This window comes from Thalassophryne amazonica, chromosome 18, assembly GCF_902500255.1.
Source record: "Thalassophryne amazonica chromosome 18, fThaAma1.1, whole genome shotgun sequence".
In the NCBI taxonomy this organism is placed as follows: domain Eukaryota; kingdom Metazoa; phylum Chordata; class Actinopteri; order Batrachoidiformes; family Batrachoididae; genus Thalassophryne; species Thalassophryne amazonica.
In genome coordinates, this window is record NC_047120.1 from 53,041,849 (window position 1) to 53,056,865 (window position 15,017).

Here is a 15,017-nt window from a genome sequence, read left to right on the forward strand (position 1 = left end):
AGTAATTAGGAGTGAACGCACAGGCACGTATCCTCTTTTTCTTTGATAGGGGGAGAAATATGATGGCCGGCGAGCAGACGTGTGGAGCTGTGGGGTTATACTTTTCGCTCTGCTGGTGGTAAGCCCCCCGCCAAGCCGTTCTCAATGTAACTTGACCAATTTGCAAACACACTCAGTTTATCCCAACTTTTATCATCTTTTCCCTTTTTGAAATCACTTCCGCCCCCTCCTGCCCTTCCTCCCACAGGGTGCTCTGCCTTTCGACCATGACAATTTACGCCAGCTCCTGGAAAAGGTGAAGAGCGGGGTGTTTCACATGCCCCACTTCATCCCGCCGGACTGCCAGTCTCTCCTCAAGGGCATGATAGAGGTCAATCCCGAAAAGAGGCTCACGGTACGGGAGCCACAAGGCATTAACAAGTCTCTTATGCAAACTGGTGAAACCAGAGATGGCTCACAATAAGGATGTTAGTTTGGGCCAAGAAGCAATTAAAGGCTTGTGAAAGTTTCACATTCAGGGTTTGACATTTTCACTGGTCCAGGTCAAGTATTTATTTGTATTTTCCTCAAGCAAAGTAAGCAAGTATTTATATGATGTCTGGTGGAGTCTAGCTGCTTTGAAGCTACCTTCTTCATTGAAACCCAACAGTAACATCAGGAGCAAGGGAGCCACTTGTGTACAAAGAAGAAAGAGCATGTCATTTTTATTTTTTGATGTTTCACAGTACAGTTATACATGAAAGTTCTCTGGCTTTTTTGGCTTATTTCACCTGAGATAAGGAGTTTCACCAACAGAATATACTCGATGGCCTGTAAATCTCAAATGCTTCTTGAGCCAGTGGGCAGAAACCCTTAAATACGAGGTCTATTAGAAAAGTATCCGACCTTATTATTTTTTTCAAAAACCATATGGATTTGAATCACGTGTGATTACATCAGACATGCTTGAACCCTCGTGGGCATGCGAGAGTTTTTTCACGCCTGTCGGTTACGTCATTCGCCTGTGGGCAGTCTGAGTGAGGAGTCGCCCACCCTCTCGTCGATTTTTTCATTGTTTAGGAATGGCTCAGAGACTGCTGCTTTGTTTGATCAAATTTTTTTCAAAACTGTAAGGCACAACTGAGTGGACACCATTCGATAAATTCAGCTGGTTTTCGGTAAAAATTTTAACGGCTGATGAGAGATTCTGGTCTGGTAGTGTCGCCGTAAGGACGGCCCACGGCGCCTGACGGCAATCTGCGCTTCGAGGCGGTAGCGTCTCGCCATTTCAAGTTGAAAACTTCCACATTTCAGGCTCTGTTGACCCAGTAAGTCGTCAGAGAACAGAGAACTTTCAGAAGAAGTCGGCATGAGGAGTTTATTCGGACATTCCATTGTTAATGGACATTTTGTAATGAAAGAACGTGCGGGCAGAGTCGCATGTCGGGCTGGACCCGACCGTGGGGGGTCGCGACAGGAAAAACACCTCCGTTGGAAACCTTAACGGGCAAGTTGGAACATGCCCAAGATGTTAAACAATTTCTCAGTTACTTACTTGTTGAAAGCCATCAAAAGCCACCTGAATTTTACAAATGGTTTTCAACACGGAGGTGTTTTTCCTGTTGCGGCGCACACAGATTTGCCGAGTCGTCACGGAAACGACTCGGCGAATTTGCGCGCACGTCTTTCATTGCAAAATGTCCTTAAACAGTGGAATGTCCGCATAAAGTCCTCATGCCGGCCTCTTCTGAATCTTCTCTGTTCTCTCACGACGTCCTGGGTGAATTAAGCCTTAAATTAGGATGTTTTCAGGTGGAAACAGGCCGACGACGGCGCCTGGAAGCGTTGCACGACGTCCCGCTGCGTGGGAAGTCCTTACAGCGACAGAAACACCCCATAATCTCTCATCAGCCGTTAAACTTTTCACCGAAAACCAGCTTAATTTCTCAAATAGTGTCCACTCGGATATTCCTCACAGGTCCAGAAAAATTTTTGATAAAGCAACGTGCGCCGTCTCGAGCAGCGTGTGAAACAAAGGAATTCAGCCGAGAGGGCTGAACCACATCTCACTGCCCACAGGGAAATGACGTCACTGACACGAGTGAAAAAACTCACGCATGCGCACGAGGGTTCAAGCATGATTGGTGTAATCTCACGTCATTCAAATCCATATAGTTAAAAAAAAAAAAAAAGGGTCGGTTTATTATCTAATAGACCTCGTATATTCATATTATTTAGACAGCGCCAAATATTAATGTTGAGCCTCAGCTTCTCTAGTTGAATCTGGTCTCATGTATTTTCTGGACAATATATCACACCACAGTATGTCACATCTGTCAAAAAATGCATCATGAAGAGTCTATAAGTCACATTTAATTGTACTGATTTGTACAATAAGAAGCAAAATGAAATAATCAGCACATTATTTATTTACAGTGCAAACAGTGTTAGCAAGCAGAAACGAATGGACTAATTAATGTTTTATCTACAAGGCACAAAGAACTCAAGAGTCAATTGCTTCTTGTCACCATTGAACAGGTGAAAACATGAAAGTGGAACTAAACGTGCACATTTACCTCACTGAATGTAAATAAACTTTTAAACATGACTATATTTTTAAAACATAGTTAGCCTTACCTTAGCCTAGCTATCATCCTTGTAACTGTTCTTCCTGTTACACAAAGTGTAAACAAGTGGAGTGCTGAGTAGTATGAAGGTTATTCCTAATTCCCCATTTTTATTCAAGGGCATGATCTGTCAGTTTCAGAGCTTGATTTATTTTGCTTGTTCTACCCAGCTTGTCCTCCTTATTCAGTTCTATTTTTTTTTTTTTTTTTTGCAGTTGTCGTCATCCAACTTAATAGTGCTTTAGCTCCAGTTTCTGTTCTAGAGGGTGGATCACATCAGTATACAGGAGCAGAATGTCACGTGTGTAGATGCTGGTGGCATCTTGTGGCTATAGATGATAAGGCAGTATTTGTTAACATATAAGTTGCTTCAAGATATCTGCCAAAAATATATGTCACAGGACAAATAAAACCAGTACAAAAAACAAAACTGCGACTTGTAGTCTCGAAAACGCGGTACACTACAGCATGCTGTACGTCAGTGCCATCTTCAATAATTTTACGGGTGCTTATGTGTTGCTGAATGGCGTTTTTCAGTTCACCATCACCACCACAGGCAGGGAAGGTTCCTATCAAAAATCGTAGAGGAAGCGAAAGCATTTTTGACCCGGGTGGAAAGTGATCAGACAGCTCTTACTAATTATTGTAATTATGGACTTAAGTTCATTGTCGTTTGTGTGTTTTAAACTCATTTTGGTCTTAATTTCTGATTTGGGCTCTGTGGTCTGTTTTATCACAAACCACACAACACCTGCCAAGTCAGAGCTGCTTTTTGACTTTCATATACAACATTCTGAATTGATATCTTCCTGTGGGGGAAAAAAACAGATACAGGACAGTGTGAATTGTTTACTTTGTCCATCTGGCTGTGAACAGACTGTAGCAACTAATGGTTCCATCTGCCCTGTCTCCCCTCACAGCTAGAGGCCATCCAGAAACATGCTTGGTATCTGTGAGTATGCAGTTACTTCTATGTACTTGACTGCTTTCGGTGTGAAAATAAAGCTTAATAAAGTGCTGATTGGTAACTATTAGGGATGGGTATTGATAAGATTTTATCGATATCGATTCCGCTTATCGATCCGATTCCTTATCGATTCCCTTATCGATACCTCTTGTGAATTTTCTGTGTACTAAAAGTAGGCTTTACAGGTTTTCTATGTCAACAATATTTTATTCAGTCTTAAAGTAAATAAATATGAAATTGGTCACTGGATCCTTAAACTGTGGACATAAATAAACTCTACATGGTGGATCCTTGATCTCTGGACATAAATAGAAATAAACAAAATCTGTAGTTTTTGTCAAAAGCATTTCCTTTCAGACATAATTGGCATGAATGCCTTTCCATACATCTGAAATAAGCTCAGCCGGCTGAGCTGCATGTCAGGATGTAATTCATAAAGAATGCAGGACGTCTCATTTTGGGAGGAAAAAAGTTTTAGTCAATTGTCGTTTATTGTCTGTATTCCGGCATTTGGAAAGAGGTGTCATTTTATTTAAAGCAGCTATTTGTTTTGAAGTTACTAATTCAGACCACACACTGTCTCGGCAGAGAGCCGCGCAGCATTTGGAGCTGTGCCAACAGAAGGGACGGCGATTCTCGTTTCTTGACTGCAACAAGACACGAGTCTCAGTTATTTACTTTAATCCACACAAAAGTGATGGCTTTGAGAGGGGTTAAGAAGCAGACTTTCCGCTTCTGAAGAGCAGCAAATCAAAGAACCAACGAAGCAGCGGATCGAAGCACTGCTTCATTGGTTCACACTTCAAAGTGGAGTCGCACCGCAGAAGCGGTTGATTACAGAGCCGCTGCAGGGTCTGTAATCAACATAGAGAAATTATCATTTTGCCAACAAACACCCTCAAAAACAACAGCCGCTCTGAAGGACTGATCAATTCTTTAACAATACCCGAAAAGAACCGGTTCTCGTTACCCAACCCTAGTAAGTATACTGGATAATATTTAAGCAAAAACATTTCATTCACATTTGTGTGTGTTCCTTGCAGGGGTGGTCGTAACGAGCCATGTCCTGAGCAGCCTCCGCCCAGGCGAGTATGTGTGAGGCGAATTTTGTCCCTGACCGAGCTGGACCCAGATGTGTTGGACAGCATGCACTCACTGGGCTGTTTCAGGGACAGAGTCAAGCTCACCCGCGATTTGCAATGTGAAGAGTAAGTTATTTATTCTTTAAATAATGTGTTTCTGAGCGCCTGAGTGAGTAAAGTGAAAAAGCACTGTACAGTGTAATGCAATTAATACCGTCCTCACTAACTTAAAAAGTTCAGGTTTCAAATTATGTGTTGTCTCTGATCTGTGGCGTGTTTTGACGCTGTACGTGGTAATGAAGAGTTGGGTAATATCACAGTTTTAAAGACCTCTTTTATACAAAGTCTTGAGAAAAGTCTAGGCATGTACTCTGTAAAATGTAGTGAGTGACCAGATCGCCAAATGAGTTCATCCCATCTAGATTGTTAACACCATAACTCAAAAACAATAAATGCTATCATCTCATAAGTTTCAACATTAAAAGGGTCTATAATTAGGATTAAGTGATTAAATGTTGGTTATGTTGATGCGCCAGATAAATACAAAAAGCGAGTTTGTCCTGCCTGTGTGATATACCATATACCTGTCTGCCCCCTGCTGGACATGTCTGGTGATTGTTGCAGGGAATGATCTTATCATCATATGTCATGGGACTATTAAAGGATCTTATTTTATGCATGATGGAAATTGGGAGTAGGTGTGGTTGAAGTTGCATGTAGTTTAAAAATGAGCTTATTGGTCAGTTTCTTTGACTACCAAAGCCTAGTTGTGGTAGCCACCCAGGCCTCAGCTGATTGAACAAAAATATTTATACCCCTTCACCCCCACCCACCCACCCATCCATCCATTTTCTCTACCCACTTTCTCCAATTAAGGGTCACAAGGGGGCTGGAGCCTATCCTGGACAGGATGCCAGTCCATTACAGGACATATTTGTGTTCTATTACGTCCTATCAGTCCTCTTCCGTTAAATTCAAAGAGTTCCAGTTAGAGAAAATTCCTCAAAGATCTGGAACATCATAATGGCTAACATGCGTTATGATTTAGTGCCACATATTTTGAAGTAGCCCAATAGTTCAGAAGCAGAATAGCCTCTCTCTGTACGGCATGTATAAATATACACTAAACACTGAATAATTTGCAGTAAAAAAAGTGCAAATGAAATGTGCAAGTAAAATAAAATGTGCAATAAGAAAAATAAATGTGTGAAACTCTCACAATCTTTATGTAGTCAATAACTGATTGTCAGATAAAATAAAGTACAGTTCAATATTAATAAAATAAATGTTTTTTCTTATTTAAAAAAAGCTTTTGTGGTATTTCCAAATAAAGTGGTTAATTTTAGGGGGGGGGAAAGGTGTAGTTTGAGTTATTTGGGCAAAGAATTGTTGCGTTGGGATTGTGGTGGTCGGATCATATGGGACTCTAAATCATGACTTCTCTGTAGCCTCAGATGGGATTTGAGTGGGTTTGATTGCTCAAAAGATTTCTACTTTGTCTCACTGTGACACTTCACATTGCCACTTTTAATTATAGCCACGGTGTCGGAACGTATGAGGCAAACTGCTTTTGAACTGGAAGTGTTTTTACACACATAATCAAGTCTGTCCATTCTGGATTAAAAGCGGTTTTCTTTGTCTGTTTTTCTCATTTTTGAGAGACTGTTTTCAGACTGACGTGTCTCTGTCTCCTCTCCGCTAGCTGCCTGTTTGTCTGCTACTCACTTCACAGTGTTGATTAAATGATTTGTTTGGTTGAGTAGCGTCACATGAGAAGAGTTACAATGCATGTGATTGGTCTGTGCATTTCCTGTGTACATACACTGATTACCGTAAAGACGGAGAAAAGCTGTGCAGTTAAACTAAGACTACTGTAAATGCAGCAAAAGTTGTGCAGCTTAAAGGAGAAATGATCCATCAGAATCTGCTTGGTCCATATGGAACGGCAAGCACCTGGATCCAGATCCAGATCACGGTCTACCTATTGGTGATATTTGCTATAAGCTTTCAGCACATCTCACATTTCAGACTTTTTTTTTTAACTTCAAAGAAATGCCAGTTGGAATTCAGTGACAAATTTATAAACTGCAATTTCCCAAAGATTTGTTACAGATTTTTTTCCCCCCTTTTTCTTCAAAGGAATTAATAGATACAAGACTATTACATACCTTTAAAGACAAAAAATTGCAGCTAGAACAAGGAAAGACAGCACAAAGTTATGATAATGAACAGTTAATGATTTAATTATCAAAAGTGATTGTTTAATCAACCTGATTTTTTTATAAGATTGTAACAGTTTTAAGAAGAGAAATGATTATTTAAAAGTAAAACAGTGTTCATACATTTGAAAGTGACTATAGCTCAGTCAGACATCACTGGGTTTGAACTCGAGGTGTAGAAAGAGTCTCGATCAGGACTTTAAACTCTGAACCTGCTCATTCTTATGGCACATTGATTCCACTTGAACATGGGGAAAAAACAAAGATGAAGTCGTCGCAGTGTTTTATTTGTGATTCAGTTCAGATCAGGTTTGGGAGTGTACATTGGTGCCACATGTTCTCACCTCCACCCCATTGAGGAACCACTTTGGGTTCCTTGTTGCTCACATAGACAAGTTTAGAGTTTCTTGACTTGATGTGAAGAACTGTAGCTGTGAGTGAAAGAATGTGAAAGCACATTAAGTAGACACATGATACAGTCATGATATGTAGATGAAAGCAGGTTTTACTAAAGTTCTGGGCATAATCAGTGCAGGCTAATCCTCCACTGTGGTGTTTTATCGTTACTCCTTTTCTAGTCTTTCTTAACCTGTTGTCTTTCTTTCACTCTTCCCGTTTCTTCATCTCAGAGAAAATCAAGAGAAAATGATTTATTACCTACTGCTGGACAGAAAAGAGCGCTACCCCAGCTATGAGGATGAGGACTTACCTCCACGCAATGACGTAGGTGAGTCATTAGGGGGCAGGAGGGATCCACCAAAGGAGGGAGTCGCTCTCAACTTCAGTTCTGATGTTGGAAGTGTTCTGTTGCATGCAAATCAGGTGAAGTATACAAGTACTTATTTCATATGACACTTAAATTTAAATGGAGTTTTTGACATCTTAACGCCACTAGCCAAACTATAATTTTATGCGATTGCTACCATGAGACGTGTTCCAAAACGTAAGGCTGCATTTTTCAAAAATGAGCACAGTTTTTACTCAGAAAAATATATTGCTTTTGTCTTTCTGATGATATTTAACTTTGATGGATTTTTTGGAACTTGGATGGACATTTAACTACATTATATTTGACATAGTTGGTGCGTTGCTTACTTGGACAAAAAATGAGAAGGCGGGTATGAACTCTGTCAGCGCAGATGGAGCTAGATGTGGCCGATGGTGCAGTTTAGGGCAAGAAACAGTGGATTTTATTGGAAACATGTAACTATAATTTCTGAATACTGAACTTAAAACTATAGTGTGCAGGATTTAGTTTTTTTTGTTTGTTTTTTTAGCAGAAATGGAATATAACATCTGTTTATTAGTGTATACTAATTACCTGCCACAATGAATCAATGTGATTTTGTAAGTTTAGAATGAGCCCTTCAAGTTCACACGGCAGCGGGGCCCCTCTTGGAGGCCGCCATGTTGCACCACCATCTTGGTATAGTAGCCCAAAAAGGACCTACTTACTCTGTCTTTTTCCAGTGCGGCTGGAAAACAAGAATAAAAAAGTACAATCAGTGGTTGCTCTTCTACACACTGTCTGCTGGTTGATAGTGCAGGCTAACAAGTTTGAGAACCCTCATTTTTGTGAAATGGGGGATCATACATATGGCTTACCACTAGACAAGGCAAGGGATCTTGAACTGGTGTTGCCAAAGTAGTGAAAATGTGAAGGAATACAGTATTGTGACCTTCAATGGCATAATGCGATCGGCAACCTCTCCACTAGATGACAGCAAATCCTACACAGCTGTAGCTTTAAGTATTGGTAAAACCATTCTTGGCGGCTCTTCTGCAGATCCCCCTCGAAAGCGTGTTGACTCACCAATGTTGACGCGCCATGGCCGCTGTCGCCCAGAGAGGAAAAGCCTGGAGGTACTTAGCGTTACTGAACAGGGGTCCCCTACCCCACCTCGTAGGGCCCTGGACACAGCAGCTCATAGTCAAAGGTACAGTACAGTATGTTAAGCTAACACACATGGAACACGTTGCTCTAAAAGGCACATTTGAAATATAACAAGAACACACTGACTCGCACAGTGTTTATTGTATATATCACTCTTTGACCCTGTCAGGTCTCGCTCGGTCAGTGGAGCATCCACTGGTCTTTCCTCCAGCCCTCTCAGCAGTCCCAGGGTAAGTGTCTTTTGGCCCATTTAAAAAAAAAAAAAACTGTAAACACAGCTGTTTTCAAATATTTCCTGCACATTATGCAAACATAGAATAACTAATGGCAATTTGAGAAACAATGTAAAAAGGAAGAAGTGAAATTTTTAAGCAAATTGAGTATTTCCGTTTCCTTCAACAAGCAATTGTGAGTCGATATGATTCTAAATTTTAAGTTGAACAAACGGAACATAACAGTTGGAGCAAACCTTTAATCAAAAACGGCAGAATGAATATCAAGCATTCAAAATGTGGCATAGCCAAGGGTCTTAACTTGTTTAGTTTTCTCAATTTTTTCTTTTTTTTTAAGTGGATACAGAGTGACTTTTAAATATTTATCTCACTATACAGTTAAATCTCCAGTCAAAAACTTGTATACTGCAAACTTTTCCAGCCATGAGAATCCTCTGGATTCAGATTACAAATGTAAATATGGGCTGTGTAGATACTTGCATCATTTTCAGTCTGGAACTTTTAGAGTACTGCTGACATTAAGATTTATATTTCAGTTTAATCACATATTGTCTTGACATTTAATAATTTTTTTTATACAGTTTTATATGAAAACATTGTGGTTCACAGTTCTCATGGCAAACTGAAAAATAATAATTTATGTATCTGTAAAACACTTAACTATTAAGCTTCAGGATATGCTCCCTTTTTAATTAAGTCATTTTAAAGGACAGCACTGAATGTATTGGAAAATAATGATATATAGATGATTGTGTGGTAACACTGGCTTTTTTAAACAGATATAACCCCCTCCTATCTTTAACCATTTCAAAAAGATTCTAGTCATACACCATTAGTTCACATCCCCTGAAATAATAAATTCTGGAAGTCCTCGTCATTTAACACATTATCACAACGTTTGTTGACGTCTGTCTCGTCTTGTGGAAGGCATGTGTGGGATTCGCTTACTTTTTCATCTGTCTTCATATCACCTCACTCTTCTGCATCATTCACGAGCTAGCTGTGCTCACGTCTGCTTTAGAAATGTTTCTAGAACTTTAAATTGTGTTACTTACCTTAGCCTTACTTTCAGATTCAGTAATTTGATAATGTTCAGAACAGCATGACAAAACTTAGTGTAACTGTCTCTACTGCCGACTTGTGTCACCACATGCACAACACTGTCACTGAACCATCACTCAAACTGAAACAAAACAGCAAATCCAAAGTTATAATCTTTAATTGTACAATTGGAGTCACATTCACTGCTCACTACACTCTTTCATCATAAGGCATGATATTCATTTTCATCCATCTTTCTCAATGTTCCATCCCCTCTCTTTCTTGTTATCCATTTCTCCCACATACCCCCCCTCCCCACCCACCCCAGTCCTATCAAAGCCCCGTCTTCACTTTCAGCCAATCAGATGTCACCTCTGCCACTGCTACTCCCTACTCAAAGGAGCCCAAACAGGGAAGTGTCAACACTCCTCGCTCTGGAAGGGCTCACGACAAGCCCAAAGTTCCCCAAAATCCAAAGACCCACACCCTGCCTACCAAGGGGCCTATCGAACGACCCCATCTGCAGTCCATCAAATCCCTGCCTCTGCACAACCCAGTTTCCAATTCACCCTCCCCTTCTCCACTTCTGTCACCCATCCCCCGTTTCTTCTTCCCTTCGTCCTCTGTCCTAAAGTCAGTGACTAAAAGCTTCTACCCAAACTCTGCCCACTCTGTGCCACAGGTCACTCCCCAGGGCTCTCCGCTGCCCACACCCTTGGGCACCCCTGTCCACCACCCTCACCACCCCTCCTCCACCCCGCCCTCCTCTTCCTCGTCCTCGTCCTCCTCGCGGGCAGAGGGAGGGGGAGGGGTGGGTTCATTGTCGCTGACGCCGCCCTCTAGCCCAGGAGGTGGAAGTGGCATGGCTGCCAGCAGTTCTGCTCACTGGAGGACTCGACTAAATTCTTTTAAGAACAACCTGCTGGGCTCGCCCCGTTTCCACCGGCGCAAACTGCAGGGTGAGCGTGTCACTACTGTAACATGTTTATCACGATCTTTCACTGTAGGAAGGAGTATGAAACAAGGATCATATCTCACTAAAATTTGACGTGTGACAAATCAAGATAAAGCATCCAGATGATTGCAGTGCCTCATTGCCACTAGCTGATTATTCAACTACACCTGACATCATTACATGATATCAATGACATCGGGGTTCTGTTGCATTTGTTAGCCCCAGTAGAACAGAAGACTAGGCAGAGATCCACACTTCACTGTCGTAGTATCTAGGTCCTGAGATGTGACCATTAATGTTTTTTTTTTGTTTGATGTGACCTTGATCCTCGAGTTTGACATGACCTGTGTTGTGAGAGGACGATTCAAGATGTTTACGCCTCAATTTTTGCTCGTTGGGTTTTGAAGATATTGCTACAGACACTAGACCTCTGATTAGACCTTGACCTTTGACCTTGACCCGAACCTGCATTGTCAGAGGAGGCTCCAGAGAGTTTATCTGCCAAGTTTGATTGACATGGCTCTTTGCATTTTGAAGATACACATTCAGACAGTAGGTTGTGACTTTTGATTTAACCTTGACCTTTGTCTTCTGATTGACATCACTGGATTATGGGGTGAAGAAAAAGCTGATCCAGAGGGCAAGACTCTTGATTTACACTCATATCTTCACCTGTGGTCAGGAACTTTGGTAATGACCAAAAGAACAAGGTAACAGGTACGAGTAGCAGTTTCAATTTCAATTTAATTCAATTTATTTAATTTATATAGCACCAAATCACAACAAAGCTGCCTCAAGGCGCGTCACTCAAGTAAGGTCTAACCTTACCAATCCCTAGAACAAGTACACAGGTGACAGTGGTAAGGAAAAACTCCCTCTGATGTTTTGAGGAAGAAACCTCAAGCAGACCAGATTCAAAGGGGTGATCCTCTGCTTGGGCCATGCTACCGACACAATTGACAATACAAATATACAGGAAATTGTCAGCGTCTACAAGCAGCAGAAATGAGAATCATCTGCTGGGTATCTGGGCTTACACTCTGGGACAGGGTGAGAACTCAAATATCTGGTTGGGACTCTGAGTAGCGCTTCTGCTTCTTCACATTAAAAGGAGCTGGCTGAGGTGGTTCGGGCATCTAGCGAGAATGCCCCTTGGTCATCTCCCTAGGGAGGTCTTCCAGGCACGTCCAACTGGGAGTAGGCCTGGGGAAGATCCAAGACACGCTGAAGGGATTATATTTCCCAGTTGGCTTGGGAACACCTCTGGGTTCTCCTGGAAGAGTTAGAGGACTTGGCTGAGGTTGGGGAAGTGTGGGTTGAGCTGCTTGGTCTACTACCACTGTGACCCAGACTTTTAATAAGTGGCAAAAAAATGTATGAATGAATGACCTGTGTGGGGGGAGGATGTTTCAGTGAGTAAATCCACTAAGAGTGAAATTTCATCTTTGTTTTTAGAACGAAATAATTGCAGGTAGTAGATAATAACCTTTGACCTATGACCTTGACATTACCCGTGTTGCAAGAGGATGATCAACAGAGTTTATCTACCAAATTTGATTGGAATTGCTCTTTGTGTTTTGAAGATATTGATGCACAAAGACAAATAAAAAAATCAAAATCACAAGCATCCATGTCAGTAGCCTGATTCTGCTTTGCAGTGAGGCTAATAAAGCACGTTACTCTTTGATGCCTAGATAAAGATCTGAATGACCGTTATATCTACAAGAATAATAACGTTGATCCTTCTCTTAGTTCCTACATCAGAGGACATGTCCAGTCTGACACCAGAGTCCAGTCCTGAGTAAGTCTACTGAACATGTTTACGCTCTTGTGGGTCTTCTGTGTATTTCTGTATGTATTTTTTCTCTCTCATATTTCTGTTTATGTATTTACTTAGTGTTCCTTTTTATTTGTGGTTACTAGGCTGGCTAAGAAGTCGTGGTTTGGTAACTTCATTGGCCTGGAGAAAGAGGAGCAGATCTTTGTGGTGATCAGAGACAAACCTCTGAGTTCTGTCAAAGCCGACATCGTTCACGCCTTCCTGTCTGTGAGTATCTCATGCGGCCGTCATTCACGCCCGTCAACATCCAGGCTCACCCGACTTGTTTGCAGAAGGCATGGCTGTCACAGAGAAAGCCGGATTCACGTGCGCTCTCATACTGTACACACACGCAGACGCACTGCCATTTCTGTCACTGTTTCAGTTTTCTCTTTTGTTTTGATTTTTTCTCAGTTGTGTCAGCTTGATGGGTCACTTTGCTTTCTCGTTCTTCCACCAACGGCTCACTCTTTCTGTCTTCTCTTCACCCTCACCCTTTGTCTCCCTAAACTCACGTCGGCCCCCCATACCTCTCCCGCCTCGTAAGTCTGTCGGTCTCTCTGCTTCTCTGTCTCCCCACCGCACAGATCCCGTCACTCAGTCACAGCGTGCTCTCCCAGACCAGCTTCCGGGCCGAGTACAAGTCCTCAGGCGGCCCCTCTGTCTTCCAGAAGCCCGTCAAGTTCCAGGTGGACATCGCCTTCTCCGAGAGCGAGAGGGACAGGGAGAGGACCGACCGGGAGGGCCGGAGGGAGACGGGAATTTACAGCGTAACATTCTCCCTCATATCAGGTAAAGGAAGTCAGGCACAGTTGGAATTGGTGCTTCAGTGGTGCTCCGGTTAGCAGTGTCAAATCCCAAGAGGCCGACGTGCATTTTTGCATTTCCAGGTCCGAGTCGCAGGTTCAGACGAGTGGTGGAAACGATTCAAGCCCAACTTCTCAGCTCCCATGATCAACCCATGGTGCAGGCCCTATCTGGTGAATCTTTTGAAATGCAATATAAGCCCATGCACGTGCACACACACACACGCGCACACACACACACACACACGTTTTATATTTTAGTGTATTATCTAGATGTAATATTTAGTATCTTGAATTCTGTGAGAAGTTGACGTAAGGGTGACTTTCCTGTCTTTCTCTCCTGATCCCTTCCCAGATGAGAAGACCGGCCGACCCCATGGAACCCCCACCCGTCAAAACTCACGACGATCCGAGGGTGGGGGCGACAGGTGCGAGTGGGGCGAGCGAGGAGACGGCGGAAGCATAGGAGGCAGCGGGGGAGTTCTGCAGCGCCGAGGCTCGGCCAAAGAGCGAACCCGACTGCTGTCCTCCAATGGAACCCAGTCCCAGCCATAGGAGAGAAACCGAGACCGTGCAGCAGGACGCCTAAGGCAGTATAACGTCATTCCCATGTACCCCTGCAAGCAACGAGCGATCTCCTATTCTTCCTTGAGCAAGTTGTTAAAGGTGCTTGACTTCAGCAAGAAGCAGCCTTTTTCCCCTTTTGTCCTTCTTTTTTTTTTTTTTTTTTTTTTTTTTTTTTTTTTTTTTTCATTTTTAAAATCTCAACATTGTCTTCAGCTGGTAGATTCCGTCACCTGGATGAAATAGAAATGTTAAGGAATCAATCTTTAGTGGGGAGTTAAAAAAAAAAAAAAACCTTAAATAAGTGAATGAGCAGTTTGGTCTCAATCATAGAAACAGCTTCCACAGATCAGAGTAGGTTTTTTGAAGACGCTAACATGCATGCCAGTTAGCAAAACCAGCCTCGCTTAAAAAGGACGCTAACGCGTTCCAGTAGGCTAGTCTTACCATATCATTGCAATCTAGGACTTGATGCCAAAAATACAAAAAATACAAAACAAAAAAAAATCTTGTAACGTTTCTCGGGATTACTCTGAAAATTAGCCAGCGCGGCGCTCACATCACTAGCCAGTCAGTCGCCAGTCTGCCACACTGGATGAAATGTAGATACTATATATCTCAGCAGATAAAACCATTATCTGCTGCCGCCACCACGAGTGGCCAGCGGGACGGAAAGCAACGTTTGTTCTGATTTTCTCAGGACGAAATAGATCCTGGACATGAAAAATCCAGCTGGAAAAAACAACTAAGTAAGCAAAGTGAATGTGAATAAACCTTATTTATTTATTTATTTATTTACTTATTTGTTTGTTTTGTAGTGTTGAAAAATGG

The 15,017-nt window shown here is 42.1% G+C and overlaps 1 protein-coding gene across 7 annotated transcripts in view; it reads left to right on the top strand.

Moving 5' to 3' along the window:
* Nucleotides 1–15,017, top strand: part of si:ch211-255p10.4 (serine/threonine-protein kinase BRSK2) — a 39,978-nt gene that overhangs the window by 9,686 nt on the left and 15,275 nt on the right. The window contains exons 7-19 of one of the 7 annotated variants that reach the window (XM_034194449.1): nt 50–118; nt 248–394; nt 3,527–3,558; nt 4,617–4,781; nt 7,504–7,601; nt 8,661–8,811; nt 8,938–8,998; nt 10,371–11,001; nt 12,750–12,798; nt 12,921–13,044; nt 13,404–13,608; nt 13,707–13,796; nt 13,966–14,203. In XM_034194449.1, the coding sequence (XP_034050340.1) occupies nt 50–118; nt 248–394; nt 3,527–3,558; nt 4,617–4,781; nt 7,504–7,601; nt 8,661–8,811; nt 8,938–8,998; nt 10,371–11,001; nt 12,750–12,798; nt 12,921–13,044; nt 13,404–13,608; nt 13,707–13,796; nt 13,966–14,177 (2,034 nt within the window). In that variant the 3' untranslated portion in view covers nt 14,178–14,203. Of the gene's footprint in view, nt 1–49; nt 119–247; nt 395–3,526; nt 3,559–4,616; nt 4,782–7,503; nt 7,602–8,660; nt 8,812–8,937; nt 8,999–10,370; nt 11,002–12,749; nt 12,799–12,920; nt 13,045–13,363; nt 13,609–13,706; nt 13,797–13,962; nt 14,204–15,017 lie in introns of those variants that run through there. The other 6 variants (XM_034194450.1, XM_034194454.1, XM_034194456.1 and 3 more) reach the window with 6 other exon arrangements.